This window comes from Atractosteus spatula, chromosome 7, assembly GCF_055471065.1.
Source record: "Atractosteus spatula isolate fAtrSpa1 chromosome 7, fAtrSpa1.hap1, whole genome shotgun sequence".
Classification (NCBI taxonomy): Eukaryota; Metazoa; Chordata; class Actinopteri; order Semionotiformes; family Lepisosteidae; genus Atractosteus; species Atractosteus spatula.
Window position 1 is genome coordinate 3,920,006 of NC_142712.1, and position 20,399 is coordinate 3,940,404.

The 20,399-nt window shown below is 38.0% G+C and overlaps 1 protein-coding gene across 2 annotated transcripts in view; it reads left to right on the forward strand.

The window, feature by feature from the left end:
- Positions 1-17,841, forward strand: part of lsamp (limbic system associated membrane protein) — a 632,261-nt gene extending 614,420 nt beyond the window's left edge. For both annotated transcript variants that reach the window (XM_088921092.1, XM_088921091.1), the window contains one exon: positions 15,805-17,841. In XM_088921092.1, coding sequence (XP_088777218.1) covers positions 15,805-15,902 — 98 coding nt within the window. In that variant the 3' untranslated portion in view covers positions 15,903-17,841. The remainder of the gene's footprint in view (positions 1-15,804) is intronic.
- The last annotated feature ends 2,558 nt before the right edge of the window (positions 17,842-20,399 follow it).

Genomic DNA, 20,399 nt, shown 5'->3' on the forward strand with positions numbered 1-20,399 from the left:
TTTTTAATCTCTACAAAACAGAGCAATTACATCTTTAAGCCAATTAGTATGTTTAAAAAATATAATGAACTTCTTAGAACTGTTATCAAGTATGTTTCTTAGAGTCTGCATGAGTAAGAAATCATTTTGGAAATCAACATAGAAATAATAGAATTTTGTTTGACTTCCTTGGGTTAGTGTAAATATGTGTACGTTTTCTGCATATTCATCAATTTTGTAGAGCTGGCCTTGTTTGGTGTAAGTCTTCAGGTATGGATGGCTAGTTTATTCAAATTAAAAAACTTATGCATGTAAAAAACTTTATAAATTCTGTACTACTGTATATCTCAGGTTTTGTGGAAATGCCGCAGGTTGATGAACCAGCTGCGTGCACATGTGAGAGACGACTACAAAGGCACTCTCTGACTAGGAGGTGTTTGTGCTGACAGTTGAAGTGCCCTGTGGCCATGGTACAGATTGGCATGACTGGATCCACTTGTTAAGTGTGCCTAAGCCCTTCAGCCATGTACGTGAACAGAAACTCCTGGAACTGAGGCGTATGACATAGTCTGTAATGTCGCCTTGTGTAAGAGAGATGTGGACCAGTTGATTATAGAGTCACTAGGCTTCAGAATTCACAATCTGACGGGGAGGAAGTGTCTCCTCAGCAAAATCATGGAAAAAGCACAGAGAAGAGAATGATATGATTACTAAGTTTTGTTTTTCATTCCTGATGTCAAAAAGAGCTAATGTCGGTACGGTACCCAAGAAGCCAGCAGACAGTGATGGACCGCAGAGAGACATGCCCAAGACTCAGTGGAATCTGGTTCAGTCCTCTTTATTTGTTAATAGTATTGTAGGACCGTTCTAGATGTTAATGTGCATGTTTATTAGGGAAATATCAAATTAAATTAAATAAGTTTGCATCACCATTTTAGTTTTTGACAACCTTATTTCTCTGAGATGGTATTGCAATTAATTAAATGCCAGAATTGTTTATATGAACTGAATAGATCTCACAGATGTCACTTTTTTATTCTAATTATCTTCTTACAGTAATGGCACAATCCTTGGTAGTTGACTGGGTTCAGTGTGTATAAAAGTCCTATGTGACTGGATTGCAAATAGAGCCAGAGTCTGTTGATTAAAGAGTTTGTATGTCAGTATAACCACCAGCAGGAGCTTTCAGCTTTTGTTTCACATTCACTCCCTTCGATAATAATTTAAAAATGCCGAACGTTCTTCATAGCAAAGTCTTAAATGTTTCTCTTCTGGCACCTAGAATAAACTGCTTGTGCTGTGACATAATACTGCAAAGTCTAGCAAAGCCACCAAGGAGTACATCAAAATGAAGAGCCTCAGGCACAGTTAGACCAGCACAGGTGCTGTTCAGAAAGTTTTTGGAAGCATCTGTGTGAAAAGATTATATTCTCTCCCCCAGGCATTGTGTCTTAGCCTACATTTTTTTTGTAACCAACATCCCAGCAAATTGAATGGAGTGCAAAAATGAGCAAAATCTCCGTTCACGATATACTGATTCATATGTTTTATTTATATCAGGTAGCAGGAGAGTTAATGCTTCTGCCTCTGTGGTCTTGTGTCCTGGGCTTGATTCCAGACTGGATAGATCAGTATAGATTTGTCATTTTTTTCTCAGTTTTTATCTTTTCGGTTTTCCTTCATTAAGAAAAAGGGGTACCCTTCTCTGCCCTCCATCCCTCCCTAAATAACTTGAACTTTAAATTAACTATCTCATATTTTTTCCACTTTGTGTGGTTCATTGGTGTGTTATGTGAGAGAGCACGCCCAGCTTCTGGTAGGGATCGTCTACTGGGTTCTCTTTACAGAACTATTCAGATAAGCTAAGCTGCCGCAAGGGTTTCGGATAGTCTTTAGGTTAAAGATTCAGGTGGGCCTGTTCAAGTGGAACACTAGATGTGAGTGGAGAGATATTAGACTTCAGCCATGGGCTGAAAAAAGTCCAGACGGTAATGAATAATGTCTGTTGGCTGGGTGAACGTACTGGCTTAAAAAGCATCGTGTCAAAGCAACAAACCTTCACTTTTCATCAGTTTTCAAGTCAACACTCAACCTTTTGCCTCAGGTTAATTAAATGTATCGAAAAGGTTCAATGCAAGTTGTTTTCTCCATAACTTTCGCAGTCCACAGAAAACTACTCTTTTTTTGAGTCTGAGATTGCGGTTCAATCCTCTGTAAATGCTTCTGGAATCTTGAAGCAGCCTGATACCTAATTAAAGAAAAAGAAAGAACAAAATCAATGGCCACTGATCTATACTAAGGTCGTACTAGCAATCTGAAGTTGCTTTAAAAACGAGTGTTTTTTTGTGTTTTGCACTGTATGCTCACACTCCTAGACCATTAAAATAAGGTTGTTCGAATCAGTTTGCCTTCAGGCTGTTGTAAATGGGTGCATTAGCAGTCAGCATTCCTGTCTGAAACCGGATATTTTCCAATATTTCCTGCCATGTATTCTTGTTTGGTTTAACACTTGCAGCTTTCTGTCAATTACGTATCGACTCAATTATAGGGTCATTTCTTCCATCACAGCCCTTCGCTCTGATTGTTAAGTTTCCGCCTGCAGTCTTAACCAGCGCTGGCAGTCTCTCTCTTCACAGCAGTGTGATTTTACTTGGCAGCTTAAAGCCGCTCATATGGCAGGTGAATATGCCAAAAACAACAGAACACTTGGCTAAGAATGGAAAGAAGAAAGGTATGTGGGAAAATGAATGCTATGCTATTTTTAGGAAAATACTAACACGAGCAAAGTTACATTACTTCCTTCTTGATTTGAAAGTGAGACACATTATTGGACACAAGAGAATGCGACAATCACTTGTGCTGATTTTTGACATTAATTCTCTGCATGAAAGTTACTTTCACATCGTAGGCTTAATGGCATGATCCAGTAGTCGACGGGAAGGTGATTGCTTTATTTTCCATAGTTAGCTTTCCATATCGAGGTTTTAGTTTTTCTTACAGAGAACAGGACACCTCCAAGGCAAAAGTGAACAAAAACAATTTTTCTATGTGAGGTCAATCACTTGTTTGTGTTGGTGAAATATCACTTTATGCTTTTCAATATTCAGACAGTATGATGGCCTTCCATATCGCATTGATCAAATAACGTGAACCGACAGTAACTGAACTGTCTTTAACTGTAAAAGACAAACTGTCTTTTATGAAGAGCAATAACCTAAGATCACTTGCAATTTTCTCTAACAGTTAAGTTCACGTTTCTGGCTAAATTTTAGTCTTTGTTTAATTTCCGTAGATCGTAACTTGTGAACGGATTATCTCCAATGGACCATGTTCCTTTCAACTCAAAAGGCTGTGATTTTGTGTTGGATGTTTTCTTTCAGATACACATTCAGAATGATATCACCCTTCACATTCTGAAATTGAATCCATGCTTTATCTCTTCTGGAAATGTTTTTTTTCCAGAGGTCTTACTGTGTTTTAATTGAAATCTGCAGTGTGCTTTCCCAGCACAAAATGACCTGTTCTGGGAGGGTGGCTCTCAGTTTGTGTGGGAGATTTCTCTTTCTCAAGACAGAGCTGTTCAGCCCTGTAGCATTCTCATCAAAGGAGAACATGGTTTCCTTGTTGCTAAACACAGACCCTAGGGCTGGTACAGAAATTGCAATCTAAATTAGAGCTGGAGAGTGGAGCTGATAAAGTGCATTGAACATTACAAGGTCAATTTTAGTCTGTAGTTCTCCCTGAACCTGCCCTTCCCTTCACAGATTAGAGTCATTTTATTTCATCATTCATTTTAAACATTTTTCTTTCTTTCAAATCTATGACTTGAGGTTACCACTGCACAATATAAAAATAAATGAGAGAGAATTCAAAAGGAGACCTGTAACATGTTTTTACCTTTTGGCAAAACAGTATTTGCACCTATTATATTGGGAAATTTCTTACTTTATTAAAAAATAAAAATCTTTCAGTGAATCATTTTCTCTCTCAACCGAAGATAATCCATCAAAACAGCAAACCCATAGTAACAGTAGTAGAATGAAAGGAAATTAATTCAGCATGCAATGATTTTGACTTAGATGTCTCATGTTTTATGCACTTGGTAATTTTGAATTACTTGGTGATATACGACTGTTATTGTGTTATTTTGTGGTCTAATGCATTGGTTTTGTTCAAGGCAAGAGGCTCGTTCCTGAAAACCAGTTATATAGCTCAGTGACACCTCTGGGGCTGTTGCAACAACAAATAAAATACAAAAATTTAACCTTTAGCTTTTTAGTGGCATCTGGGAAAGATTTCCTGTTTCAGCTGTGTCATGAGTAGAACCCCTGCAAATCCCTAACGTAAAACATTTTTATTTCCTAGAGATTATTCCTGTAAATTTCATGATGAAGAACCTTTAAAGCCGTTCATCGGTGTCTCCAGCTCACGGTTTAGGCACTGTCATCCGAGGCCTTGAGTTGAAAATATGGTGCTAGCAAAAATCAATCAACAACTTAAATGCTAAAATTTAACCCTTTCTCAGTTTCATCAGGGGAAATAGTTCCTGTTCTTTCCTTTCAACTTTTTTATTATTTTCTCAAAGTGTATACTGACTGCGTGTGAATGTTTGTTCGTGTAAACATAGAAAAAGAGGATTAGAAATTGTCTAAGTGGTTTGTATTTACAAATGTTGCTTTGGTCCAGGTACAGTATCTTAGTTAGACACTTTTCATACTGGGTCTATAAACACAAGGTTGGGCCCTTATGTGCTTTACTGTTGCGTCTTATAATGGTGCAACTCAGATGGCGTCGCCTTCAGGTCTGTATCTGAGCACCTCATTTCTGCTTCACCCTTAGCTCTGCTCTTGACGCCCTTTGTGCTCTTTTGTTCTGCTCATTGTTGGCACAGCCATTCCTTTTATTTGACTTCTTAATGAGAAATGCATGTATTCTCAGCCCGTGTTTACAAATGGCAGATTGACATTAGAAAGCTGGCAACACACCTGAGCAGTGAGATTAGGACCCACCTACAGTCTTTAAGGATAAGTGCTGCCCGTTCTTGTTTCTGTCGTAAGTCTGGTCTGAGAAAATAGTATTTAAATCTTTAGTCTTTGGGAATTGCATGATTCACCATTGCAAATGTGGAATTTCAAGGATCAGAAGTCATGGCTTTGATTTTATTCCATTTTGGGAATCAACGCACGGGATGCATCAGCTAAGTTTCTTGTGCTTTCTCCTTTCTCTCCTACCTCTCAAGGCAGGATGTTCCACATGGTTCCATTCAATTACAGTGCTGTTTCAGCTGCTGCCCTGCACCATCCCACTGGAGACCCTTTAGACTCTTCACATGTCATTTTTGCCAGTGGTTAAATGTACAAAATTTCAGGTAGCACTCCTTCTGTGAATAAGTTTATTAGAAGAAAAGGAACACAAGCCTCTAATCAGTGACAGTCCATGTAGCTCATTGGCAACTGGGGAGGCTGATCTTTTTTTATTAATCTTCGGCCCAGCTGGTTCCCACTTTTGAAATTCATGGTGTGGACCAGGGTCCTGTCAAGCAGTGAGCTCTCTCTCCATGTAATAGCTGCCGGCTGCACACTGAGACTGCTCCTATTAAAACCCAGACCCCCAGGGAGCCACCTTGAACTTCTTTTAAGAAAAGGATAAACGCTAGAGGAGTTTGGGAAGTTTGCTCATAAGGACAAATAATAATTCCTTGCATTTTCATCCCAAAGGAACCCCAGGTGCCTGGCATACAGGAGGGGCGTTTCAGTCGTGTCATGAACCCCTGCAAGCCCTAACTTGAAGCTTTTTCTATATCTTAGAGACAGTGACGGTAAAGTTCATGATGAAGAGCTTTTTAAAAGGCATCATTGCAGACACCAGCTCACAGTCCAGTCATCCAGGTTCTTGAACTGACAATATGATACGCAAAGTAGAATATTTGCTGAACACATTGCATGTTATGTTCTTTTATTGTCATTATAATTATTATAAAGTGCTTAAGTATATACAAAATTGAGATATTTTAATAGGATTAAGAGTTTATTTTCTTCTGACTCACAGCCTTGATGCTTACAGATATCGATAATGTACATCCAGTACAGGGCACAGTTTGCATAACTTGTGTTCAGACAGTTGACTAATTTACAGATTAAGCTTTTCATTCCATCATTTTAAACCATTTACATTGCTAAAATTCAAACTTTTCATTATTTGGTAACATAGGAAACTGTAAATGATGTCTCCAAGCTAACATCTCAGTGGTGCACAGAATAACAGAATGTGTGGACTTTGATGAGGCCAGGTTTGCATACATGTGTTGTAATTCATGTATTGGAAACTTTTCTCTTCGGTGTCATGCATAAGTTCAATGAGTAATCCAGGTGGCCACTGTTCCGTCAAGGTGCTTTTCTGTTGATCACACACTTAGGTGCATCGATGCATTTTAATGGAGCAGCTTTAGAATCTGGTCTAAAAAACACCAATCGAAGGAAAAATTTAAATAAATTTATTTTCAAACGCAAAAACAAAATAATACTTTCCAGTTTCCCCATTTGCCTGTTAGCTTTCTACAGAGACGTTGATTGATTAAAAATGATGGCAAAAACACCTGGTTAAAACTGTTAGCAGGCAAGGAAGTAAATACCACTGTGTAGCCACCAGATGTCACTAGTCTTCCATGCACCCCTTGTTATCCTGCTTTGTACACTAAATTGTGCAGCGTAATGCTGTTACCTCCTATGCATTCATGAATGCATAAAAGAGTACACATTACCCTTTACATTGCTGCTCTCCGCAGGGAGGACGTGCCTAACTAGCTAAATGGTCTCTGAGCTGTCTGATCAATTCCACTATTGTCATGGAAAGGCGCATATGTTACTCTAGTACTTGAATGAGCCACATACATAATAGAGTAGGAGCGAATCTGAATTAGGCATTAATAAGATTTCTGCAGAAAATGGCTTTCATACTCAGTCTTCAAATGGACAGTAACATTTCAAATCAATGATATAACTGTGTGCAAGCACTGCTACCTAAGGAAGGTATTTTTTGCGACAATGTCAAGCATATTCTTGTGGCTGATTTTCTCTTGCTCTTTTAACACATCTGATATTTTAATGTTAGCTTAATGTGAAACTGTTAGGAGGAAAAACTTGACAAATAAAGGTGAAAGGAGCTTTTCTTTTGGTTCTGCGGTTTTGTTTTGTTTTTTACAGTATGTACTGTACGTGGTTCATTGATGTGAAAAAGAAAAAGGATAAAGCCAACAAGCGCTCCTCCACCGATCATTAACCAATCGACACCTTTACAAATGTAATAGCCCCAGAGTGAAACAGGGCTGGAGGCGGAATGCAAATTTATTGCCCAAGCACTAGAGGGAGTAACTTGTGCCATGCAGGAGATTTTGAAGTAAAGTATTCACTGGGGTACAATTCCTTCTGCACCAGCACCTCCACTCACAGCAGGCCAGACTGTTTCACCCTATGAATTAAGGGAGAAATTTAGGAAGGCCAGATTAAAACATTTCTGTGAGGAATTTAGCCAGACCACCAGGGTTAACACCCCTGCTCTTATCAACAGCCTTAGGACCTTTAAACACCAAGTAGTCAGGACCTCTGTTTAGCATCTCATTCATATCACAGCACCTTCTACAGCACAGCATCTCTGGACAGGAGACTGAGGAAATGGTTTGGATATTCTGGTCCAGATGGATGAGTGCCTCCTATTGATATGCCAGCAACACATACCGCAGCAAACTGGTTTTCCTTAGAGGTCTCCCGTCCCGGTACTGACCTGTAACAGCCTTGCTGTACTGCTGCTGAGATTCGAGCAGGCTAGAAGGTGGTCATGCCGCCGTTAGAACTGTCACATGAGGTTCAGTGAAATTGTGTTGAACAGATAGCTGCAGAGTAGTTGATGAAATCTGCTGACCCATCATTAGACACTAACATACCTTTTAAGAAGCCATCTATTATACTGATTGGACGTTCAGCAATCAGGGATGGCAAAAAATCCAGCAGGAATCTGAACATCTGCACATCTTTCAAACACTGCTAGACAAAGGGCACGGCAATGTGAGCTGCAGTTGTATCCAAGGGAGGCGGAGATGAGGAGTGTAGGTGCAACAGTGCCCACCCGTGACTCAGAAACTCACATCAGCAGCTTTGTCATCTTTATTGTCCTTAAGCGTTCTACAGTAGCTGCTCTAAGTGTTTACAGCAGACGCACTGGTCATTTCCAAGAACTAATGGGAAAAAAGAATACATTTTAGAATAATAAAGTAATAAATCGACCAACAGCAAGACAAACAAAGGATATTAAATAATGCTCTTTGCTGTCTGCCACTTTATTCTTACTAAAAGAAATTCCACGACTCTTTGACGTTAAAATCAGTACTTTTTCAATAATTAGTTCACTGGGCTCCATCTGTGGTTGCTTTTTCGTATCGCTGAGATTCACTCACAAAGACTCACAGACGGTGTGCTATCAGACTCAGATTCAGCCGAGTGAATACCTTATGTGATAGATTGCCGGGTCTTTTCTTGCAGGGTGGAAAAGTGAGCTTATAGAGATGGGTTAGAGGGGGTACTGCATCAGAGCACATTCTGCTAAAGAGCAATTAGAGGTTAATTCCATGCTGGAAAGTGAGAAGGAAGATTAAGACAGAACATATCATTTTGACTGTGGAGCTTCCTTCCAGTGCATTTCTATATAGACACTACATAGAGATGTAGCACCACCTGTTGCTCATATAGGGAGATTGCTGTAGCTGCAATATTCACTTCTTGTTAATAGATCAGTCCCGGGACCAAAGATATTTTAAGGCGCTGTGGCATGGCTTGATAAATAAAATTCCCCAAAGTACACAGTATTGAGATTTTCCCTTTAAATGTCAGAACGAAATTAAATCTTAACCTTTATTTTGGGTTACATCTCACCATGCGCTCACTGTACTACCCATATTTGGTCCAATTATAAGGAGACAGTCGGTGTATCCCTAACAAAACAAGTCTTCACTCAATGCAGTTGGAGTTAAAAAGTCTGCTCCTTTCCCATCACACAATCTTCACATTCTGTTTTCTGATTCATTAATGGGGTTTGCTGGCATGGTGCTGACATTATTGTATTAGGAGGCAATCCTGTCAAAACTACTCCCTTTTCTTCATTTATATAGCCTGAAAGTGATTCATGAAATAATTTGATGGCTTTTACTGGCATGAAAAATAGCACAAACCCAGCTGCTGTTGGTAATAGCATAGGCTGTCAATGAGAACTGTTGGTATTATTTTTTTTCATGTGATTGATGTGTTAATGTTTGGCACGATCGTTTTGTTGTTGTTAGCATGTTTATCTAGGGCATGTGCTGTTGTGTCAGCAGGGAAGTGAAAATGTTCATTTCAGACAGTAAGATGGGTACAAATAACCCTGACTGTTAAATCTTTCAACTTCATTTCAGTGGCCCCACACCTTTAAACAACACAAAAAATCACTCACTGTTTCTGATCACGACATAAGACATTAAGCTTAAAAAGGTAACTTTACATCTTAACCAGGGCTAGGCTCTGTAGTTATGGATCTGTATGTCTCATAGAGAGCAGTCTGGGGTTTGCAAAAAATAAAGACAAATTCTTAATACAAGAAATTGTATATGGCCAATAAAGGTATCTTATCTTATAAAGGTTAAAACATCATGGAATTGCTTGCTCAACTCACCAATCGCCTGCGTTTCCTTTCTACTGCATTATCTCAGAGCTACTTGGGAATGCATTCTGGGATACGCCTTTTGTTCATGTTTATAGAAGAATCAGTGATAGCATTTGTCGTAGTAGCCTATTTATCTGCTATTGATCTTGCTATTAGGTTTTATTTCTTTTCCATATTATTGATCAGTTTTGTGTCTCCAATTGTCATTTGAGAATACGGGCTGTATATATCTTTCATGACCAAGGAACAGCACTTATTTTTTGTAGTTTATCGCCCGATTTGTTGGCTGTTTTATAGGACCCATGTCAGTCGCGGAGGTGCACCCCCAATTGTAAGGGGGAACAGCACTGGTGCGACATTATTTATCCTCAAGACGGTTTTACGAGTGAGGAAGGAAAGCATTGGAAGTCATTGTTTTTAATGGCTCGACCTTGAAATACCGTCTATTATGAACAACCCCCGATATCTTCCAGATTGTGCTCAATCGTATGCAATTAGGCACAGCTGCTAAAAAATGTGCTGTTAAAAGGTTGTGCTAATTGTGCATATTTGTCTAGGTGAGCTTCAACTTCATTCCTTTATCCCCTATAGAATATGTACAACCTATGCCCAGGGTCTAGAATGTCATGATGTGATGTTAACTGTCTGAGCTTCCACTATAAGCTTCCTTAAATAAAGCTCTAATTCACTACTTAACTCTTTTTCTTGATGTTTCAAACAGTGACAAAAGAACCTCAAAAGGAAACTGTGTGTTTCTTCAAATGTATTTCTTCAGGGGCTCCACCACAGGTGGCAAGTACAGGTGACAACAAGATTCGAATCTGAATGAGCTACACACAAGGCTTAACCCTCGACAAGTAAACAGTAGATGTAAGAAGAAGAAGAAAAAATGTTCCTAAGAACTGCTGCATCACTGAGGGGTTTCGAATGTGAGGACTGACTCTGGGCATCTGCTGCTGGTTCTGTTCTGGGACCGCTGCCAGATCAGCGCCTGTGAAATCTGAGGCATGGGCTTCTCTATATTTTATATGAAATATGGCCCTGGCACAGTGTTGGCGCGGTTTGTATTTCAGCTTGTCCCGAAATGAACCTTACTGGACCTGTACAATAACAGCCAGAGGCAGGGGAGGGGATGAGGTAATGTTTCTGTTCCGTATCAATTTTTTATCATCAGAATTCTCCCCTGGAAACAGAAACAGTGCAGTTTTTGTATTGTTTGCCTTTTCTCCTTTTTTCAGCGCTGCCAGTTTTCACAGAATAGTTCTGTCTGTTAACTATTAAAGCAGGGGTTATTGACAGGGGCCGTTCCAGAGAGTGGGGAATTAGTGCAGACTTAGTTATAAGAACATTACTTTTTGTACAGTGGAAAAGTTTAAGCACATACAAAGATATATCTGTTATTGTTTCGAACTTTCTAATGTTTGTATGTCATTTCACAAAACACATTTTCATCCCTGTTAAGTAGTGCATTGAGCTAGCCTGACCAGCAGGGGGAAGCCTTGGTATATAACATAATGCGTCTTTTTCAATGCGATGATTTACGACAAATACGTTTATTACTGTTCATTTATTTATTGGTGTTTTCTGATGTAGGAAGAGGAGTGTACTTTATTTATTTAAATGTGTTCTATACTGTACTCTTCATTCAAACTGCAGATTTATTACATTATTTTATTGAACTACCACACTGCTTAATGATATTTTATAGATGCCTTTTTTATATTTGGTAGTACACTATTTCTTAATTTAATCGCAAATGAAAATTGTGATTAAAATTATTTTTTTCTGTTGTTTTTTTTTAAATAGCATTCGAGATGCGAGCATTGGGAATGAATTGCACAAGAAATAGTGTTGCCGCTTTTGGACAGTAGGCGGCGCCATATGCCTTTTTAAAGGCTGGGGCTCTGAGCCGAGACGGATTTTTGATTAACGGCTTAGGTCACCTCTGCTGTATGGGGCGTTGTCTGTATCTCATTGTAACAGTGGGAGAGGCTGGTGTGATGTGAACAAAGAGCACCAGACTACAGCAGGGCGTTTCTCCCTGCTGTAATGCGTCTACTTCTGCAGGAGAGACGGAGAATAAGTCAAGAAGGCTGAAGCTACAATTTATTTTCCTAAGAAAAAGAGTGTTCTGATTATCTTAGGAGAAAAAAATTCCTGCTGCTTTAATCAAATGCCATGTTGATCTCAGTGCATAGGCATTTTGGTTGAGCTACGATAGCTAAATTGCTGAATTAAATAGATCTCTGCATCTTCTAGGGTTATGGTGCGTTTTGAAAGCAAACTGTCTGTGGCTTGCTAACTTTGCCTTTACGTCGCAAATTGGAATTAGAGGTTTTATTAGGCATTTAGGCAGTCTTGCTTCTCAGCATTGTGAAACAGTACAGGCAAATGAATATCTAAACCCCTATTATCTATCACACGGCTGCTGTAATAGCTAATTAGTTTGTTCGCCCATACCTTTTCTGTGGTATAAACATGGTTATTTCGAACAAAGAGACCAAATGTTTTATTGGAAAGAGATAAAGGGACACAATCACCCCTGATTAACGGAGTGCTGTCCCCTGGGACCCTACCAGAGTAGCTTAGCAACTCGAGAACCAACATGTTTTTTATCATCAGGGAGGAGCAGACCAAGGAACATCATCCTAAATTAGCTCCTCGTCTTCCGTGAACATTTCCTTGCTTCCTGATGTTTATCACTGTCGTTAAGGAGGAAGATTCTGGAGAATTTGGGTTTGGGACCACACCTCAGAAAGAAAGAATGTTGTAGGTTAAAGAAATACAAACCGGTCAATGTGCTTTTGAAGCTGGGGCTCTTGTTGACCTTACTAAGGTTAAGGTGTGCTCCTTATTACCACATGTGCCATGTTGTTTGGCACCATCAAATACATTCAGTTTAAGATTTTTTTTTAGAAAAATAATCATCAGTCTTAAGAAAAAAGTTCTATATAAAGCTAAGAAGCAGCCCCTGCTAGTAACACTTTTTTTTGTATTTCTGCCAAACCTTGTGCCAAATGAATGGGTGTCATTATGATATTCTGGAATTGTCTTGGAACTGCAGCTGCAGGGCTGTCACATTGGTTGCATTGCTCTGGGTAACTTAAAAATAAAACTTTCTTTATAAGTCTTTATTATCCGATGATAAGCCCGTAGTATATACAGTACCAGGCATATATTCAGAAAAATGAATTGAATTATTCGCATATTTTTGAAAGTACAATCATGAATGAATTATTGTATTTTTTAAATGTTACACAACAATATATTTTTTGTAGGAAAATGAAAAGCATTTTATTATTATTATACAGTATATACAGTATTGTAACAGTAATATAACAGCATTTTCCCCTTTTTACTGTAGAACATTTTTAACCGTTTGCTAAAATGACTTGCAGAATAGAACACCTTCACCTTACTTGGGTCTCCAAAGTGTTCATTGGATTCATCTCTGACAAAATTAAAGGCAGTTTGGTCTGTGAAGCAATCTCCATAAATAACTCCTCCACAATTTACCACACAGTGAAAAAAAATATTTGAATCTTTAAATCAAACCCCTTTCTATCTTGGCAAAATGCCATTGGTGTCACAGTGAAATGGTTCCCCATTAAAGAATAAATAATTGCCCACTGTCCAGAGTGGAAGCAGAGAGCCCCAGTGATTGGTTCCATGTTTTATTGATTAGAGTGCTGTGATTAACAGTCCCCGAGGGGGTTCCTGTCTGGACAAAGACAGACATCAGTGAGCAGAATTTTAATGAGGACGTGTGAGGTGGCTCAGCGCTGTGCTGAACTGGAACGGAGATGTCACACTGGCACAGCACAGAGCAGAGCTGCACAGCAGCAGGTGGTTCCACACACGTTCCTGCCAAAACTAGAAGCCTTCCGGTCCTCTTGAGGTTTATTTAGGGAGGGATGGGGGTGCCAGAGCTGCCACTAATGCATTTAACTGTAATTGTTCATGATATATTGTGCCAAATTGCTTGGCCAGTTCCAGAGTCATAAATGCACGGAGAGAAGATCAGACTCAATGCAAACCATTCTGGAAGCATCTATCTGTTGTCTGACTGCAGACATACAGTACACATGACAGAAAGGGTTACATACACTAAGTCATGTTTTTGTATCCAGAGTATGGCTGTTACTGAATTTGAAAAAAATCACTGCAACGGATGCAGTGTCGCAGTCCACGCTGTGGCCTCACAGCACCGCTCAGACACCCTGTTCCTGTCTGTGCTCCCAGAGACATGCTGGCCACGTTCGCTGGACCAGGAATTGTCCTGGTGAGCTTGTGTGAAAGTGCCTGCGTGCTGTCCAGGGTGTAGTCTCGACTTGTGCTGGTTTTTCCAAGATAGGTTTCAGGTTGCTGTAACCCTTACTTTCTGTTACTTTCTAGTAACAGATGGAAATTCATTATCTTTGAATCCATTTGTTGCCTAATTTGATATTTTATAGTGATATCCAGTTCCCAATTACATCAGAGACCTTGGGTGATTTGATGGGCCTGTAATGTTGCTTTTTTCTTCAAGGTGATTGTAAAGGGATACGTGATATGATCTGACCAAGCGGGACCTCCTCCTGAGTCTGGCAGCCCTTAGCTCTCAGAGACCGGAGACCAGGGTCCCCAGCTGTGATTCTCTCTACTTTTAGAGCAGCTCCTCGTTTTTCTTGTGGGGGTCTTTCTTCTTTCGTGCAGACACATCCCGTCAGATTGACTGACCTGAGGAGACCAGGCTGAAAGACGCTGTGGCTTCAGGCTAAAAACAAAATGAACTGTCTGTTCCTCCCTGTGGTATCAGTTGCATTTACTTTCACCTCCATTTGGCCAGATACAATAACAGTTTCAGCATGGTGGCATTTCATTCTTTCCATAATTTATCATCGAAGTTGTGAACATGAACTGTGTATGGAAGTCTATCGCATCAGTTCTGAATGTAGTGTTTTTTACTGAACATTTCCGATTACCTACAATTTTCTGCTCGTCATTTTTGCCCAGCTTTAATTTGTGATGATTAAACTGCACAAAAGACTGGAATGAATGGACTTGGATTCTGCTTCATTAAGACAAAATTCTGTGAAATAGCAAATTATCTTGTTTTTTTCCCTTTTTTAAGACAGTACATCTTCTTTGGTCTGAATGAGTACACCTTAAGTAAAGGAAATGTGTTTTCAATATGAATATGCTTCACATTTCATAAACCTGTTGAAAAACTATAAACATTCTTATCATTATGAATATTCATTTTAATGTAATTCATTTTCCATTATAATTACAATTTATTAATTTAAATGAATTTAAGCTGAATGTCCTGAAGGTTAGATTTTTTTATTTTCAGTGTTATAATTGTATTTATTCCTCTGTACTTTGAAGCTGTGAAATATCCACTTGATATTCTGGTTTTGTTTTCGTCTCATATTCTATTTTAATCAGAAGCAATAGTGCCAACATGTTCTTGAACTTTGAACTGTGTGTCCTGGCAAGCAGCAAGTACAGTAAGCCTTTAAGCATGGAGCATAATAATAATGTAGAAGAGCAGCCACAGAGCAGGGTGAGGCTGACAAAAAGGGTGTTATTGCACAGATAACCACAGGGCATCTCTGGCAAATGAGTTTGCAGTACCTTGCATAAATAAGGTATTTGACTCATTTTTGAACAGGTATGTGTTTCAAAATTTAAAACAATCATGCTTTTTACCAATATAGTATTTGTAGTGCTTAGCACTTGCGAAGAAGCAGGTAGTATTGGTCATCTAGAGCAGATCTGATACTTCAAGATCTCGGCACACAGCAGTAGTGGCTCTCGAGTTGTGTTTAGATAACCAGGCCAGCCTGACATGAGATGAACTTTGTGTTCCTGGTCCTGGGTGGTTCTTGAAGGTGGTCAGTCAGTGTTGCTCCTCTTTGATTAATGGAAAGATTTGCCGACAAAGGGGCAGGACAGCAGACTGAACTTGAAAACTAGGGCGCTAGTCTGGTCTTACTGTTTTCCCAGCAGATCTCATGCCTGCTGTTCCTAACACCAGACTTCAGGAACCTGGGAGTTTGCACAATGTACAAATTCAAAGTTTACACTTGCAAAGGGAAGCAGTTTTTTTTTACTTTAACACCTGGCCTCTGTTCTGTGCTTGTTTTTCAGGACCGGGAACAGGGAAGGACATTAACGGGTCGGCTTGCCTCGCCCAGTCCATGTGGCTTCTACTGGCCTGCATCGCCTGCCTTTTCTTCAAGTGTTAATAATACCACAAACCCATCGTACGGAGTTACATTGAGACTGTTTGTATAACAACAACCTGCTGCGATTAAGCGCAATCAACATGAGGAAAAAAAGAATGGTCTATTAAAATAATCCTTTAGTTAAACACAAAAACAAAACGGATGAACAAAGGTTACTTAAGGAACAAACGGCGATGTTCTTGAACTTCAGTTATTGCAGGCTTTTTATTTCCCTCATTTTGCAAAATCTTAGCACCGTGCTTTCATGATCCTTTCAGTTTTATTTTATTTGACTCGATTAGATTAAGAAGTAAATTAAAGTTATAAGAAAACAACTCAGATATGGCAGGGAATTCAAGTCACGTACAGTAGCCATGACTGATAGCTCAAATCATTGTGTTTTTTGAGTTTCAAAGGGGTAGATCATAGACGTTTATTTATAAGCAAGGTGACTGCAGTCGTAAATTTAGTCTCATTGGCCCCCACGCAGTCATTAGGTTTCTTTCCCAGTTTGTAAAGAGCAGTTGAGGATCACTCAAAATGTTGTTAATTTTATGGATATACATTTCTGTGAGGATTTTTCTGCCTGTGGACCATATGAGAAAAGATAAAGGCTACTAACTAATGAGAGCAACTGAGAAGTTGAATAAGAAGCAAAATAGCATCTAAACCCGCATACAACATACAGTATTGTACTGGAAAGCATTAAAGGACTGAAAGAAAAGAGTGAGGTTTTAACTGAACAATACTCTGGGCATACATTAGCCTAGTCATATATCCTGATTTAAATAGATGTAAATATTGTTGAATATAGCTCACTGATGGTGCTTGTTAAGTAGTTCCTCACTTCAGAAAGGCCTCATGTTTTAATGCTCTAGAAAGCTGTGGGGCTGCAGCATCTGTACGTGGAGAGTGATTTGTGATGCACAAATAGACTAGCATGGGACTAGCTGAGTGATGTATATCTGAATTGCACATACTATAGCCTATTATTTTATTAACAGTGAGATTCATTCCTGTGAAGAGGGCTTGCAACAATTAACAATCCTGTACAGAATTAATTTGTAAAAAAAAAAGTTTTTATTTGAAAAGCAAACAAGTTGTGACCAGTTTAAGAGCAGCAATTCATGTTAAAACATTGACAAAATTGCAATTGTCAAATTGCTGTAGATATTAAAGGAAAAGGCTAACAATTCTGTGCATTATTCTCTGGCAAACTGTATTTAAGCTTCTGAAATTGCCTGCCATATTTGCTGTTGCTCCTCGAAAATGCCTGCTAGTGAGGTGAAATCGTCTTTAGACAGGTTATTTGTAAGAAACCTGAATTGGAATGACGTACTGTTAACCCATAAGATATCAGTGTAACCTACACTGTTCCCCTATTACCCTCTACCTAGGACTTTTTACTTACTGAGAATACTGAAGTTTTAAGGAATGTTTTCCCCGTTTATTCATGTACATATTTGAAAACAATGTCCATATATACAAATGAAAGATTTAATATATGTCCACATTTCTGATTAGGTTAGTACTATGTTGAAGATTAACCTTTAGTGGTCTTTGGTAGCATAATTTTGCACCATCTGTTAACAGGTTGTAAGGAATAACATTTAAAAATGGGATTGCTGCAGTTATGTTTTGTGCTTGTCAAACTTGTACCTTTCAGATTACAAGAAGATCTGATCTGGATTATCTGTTAATCCAATTGAAAGAAATAATACATTATACAGTATATGATGCTGAGAATAGTACCTGGCATAGATACAATACATCACATTAAGTATTAGCATAAGTTTATCAAATGCCAGAATAAACTGTGAATAAAGTTGTTTCAAGTGTACAGCAGAGCCCTATATTGGTTAGGAAAAATCTCTTGTTCTCTAATTTCTGTCAAAAAGCATTATTCTATAGAAGTGTAAAATGTTTATAAAAATAAAGTATCATGAATCTATATTCAAAACAATGCACATACATAATCTTTTTCAAACAATAAGCAAATACATATTCACACATACATACACTTGCTCAAGAGGTTACTTACACCCATATCATCCCTTGCCTGTAAAGCAAAAAGTAAATCTCTATTTTTCACCGAATTTGCAATTTAAGACATGAAATGCAAATCTTTGCCTTAGACTTTCTTTACTGTCTGGAAGGCCAAATGTGGTATTGTTTAGCATTTTCTCTGCAAAAAGATTAGACTTTTCTCAATTTAGAAAATAAATCCAATCAAAATGAGAGAAAAATGAACGTACTTTTCTCTGAATTTTCTTAAAATGCAAAGAGAGGGGTTCACAAAAAATACAAAACTTCCAGGTTTCAGTCTGACTTTAAACTGGACTTTGACTGGACTTTAAACATTATAAAATAATCATTAAAGAGTGTTGAATGTCATACAGTACCTCTGTTTTACCCAATGTTGTCATTGAAATGGGGATTTGAAAGGTAGATCTCAAATCCTGTCATGGTCATCTCCTTTTTTTCCCCATTTTTCATATTGAACAAAAACTTTGTTGACCATTTAAAAGTTCTTGGAAGTAAAATACTGTACTTAAGACCCTTTTCATAATTAAAAACAGGACTGTTTACATTCAGTCTGAATTATTTTGATACAGGAGTAAAGAAAATACTGTAGTATTTTTTTCCTTTATGAAGTTAGCTAAAAAGTCTTACAAAGGTACAAATGTTTAGTGCCCTGGAACATGCAAATAAAAATAAATGCATATTGTAGATCTCATTTGAAAAGTCCAGCTGTTTTGAAGGTGAAAGTTATTTGTTATTTATCTGCTGTTTTCATAGCATCGGTTTGATTGTTTTGTTTCAGATTCACATGCTTAACAGTACATTTCTCTGATAGTTACATTACATAATACTGCAGAGGGTGATTGTAGAAAAACATATATATAAAGGATTTTAAGAGCTGTTCAAACAAACCCCATGTCGGTGTTTTTGTGAGTATTCATGTCTAGTATTGAACTCTCTGTGTTTACATGGAAGACCTCAAATGTTATGAGAGAAGAACATGTATCTGTCTTTTTACATACAGTATATGTACAGTATACAGTACAGTGTATACATGTGGCCTAACAGAACCCATTTAGGATATGTTCCCTTTTCTTCAGATATTTGGAAATTTTATTGGTACAAATATTATTTTCCCCACTTTATTCTATAAATAATACATATACAAAATAATGTATTGTGATGGTTTACTTAGTGGACAAGCAAATGCAAGCATGCAGTGTATTGCAGATCTTTATTACAGTAATGTAGAATCTTCTGAATCTCTAATTCTCACCCTAAATTCAAGTGTGTTGAAGTGCCATCATTTTTGCTTGGTTGTTACTTGCAGAGAAATATGAAGTATGAATAAAATTATTTTTACTCATTTTCAAAACTGTCTCCACCCTCCCGACATTAGCAAAAAATAAATCCTTTATTTTCTGCTTTTGGGTCAGAAAGTGCACCCTCATTAACGGCAGCGTTTGAGTGATAATTGTATTGTGTGTATCTGTGTAGTAACTATTGCAGTAATTGCAGGTATGCTGCGTGATTGAGTGACCGAAGGTATATTTATATTATTATCTTGATATACCTGATTACATTTTATTCTGAATTTTGAGCCCTCTGTAATGTAGTCTTTTATTCATGTGTTACACTACATACAACATCCATGAAATAGTTTTTATGTAGAAAACATGCAAATAAGCACTGAATTCAAAAATAACTTGGAATTTCAGTCATAAAAACACCTGTTATGTGGTAACCTTACAAAATGAAGAACAAACGTGAAAATAACAGAACAGGTCTGAGATTATTATGGAACCAAATTTGACAGACTAAACATCCAAAAAACAGACTCATTAAAAACTAATTTAATGCAAAATGTCTGTGGAGCCAGTTTTGAAAAGGACATTTATGTAATTATTTTCAGTGTTATTCTTTCCCTTTCTGTTCTCTGGGTGTGAACTATGGCTCTGAAGTGGAAGTAAAAGTATTAGAGGCCATAAAATGTCTTTATTTTGCTTTATTCCTAAAATAGAATGAATTATAACAATATATTATGATATAAATAATATGAATATTATGATCAGTTTGAGTTCTTTTTTGAGTGTAGGATTAAGTCTTATTTTGTCTTTTTTTAATTTTGGTTGAGCTATGCATAGCATCTGTGATTGGTGTAAAGCTTTTTTGATAATGATAATGGGACATGGTCTCAAAAAACAGCTCTAGGGCCAAGCTGTCAGGATGGCACTCTTCAACGCCCACAGTTTTGGACTTTACTGTTTGGGTATTTTGTTCGCTGCGGCTTTCAAAGAATTCCCCAGAATGTTAAATTCACATTTCAGCTTTGCATAGACCTGTAGCTAATACGTTCACGTTCTTACTCCTGAAATATCGCAGTCATCACAGAAATATTGGCAAAATAGATTTGTGAACTGCAGTTTGACATTGCATACATTTCAATAATTTATTTGGACAGAGTGTTTAGCTTCAAAGAATGATGAGTGTTACTCT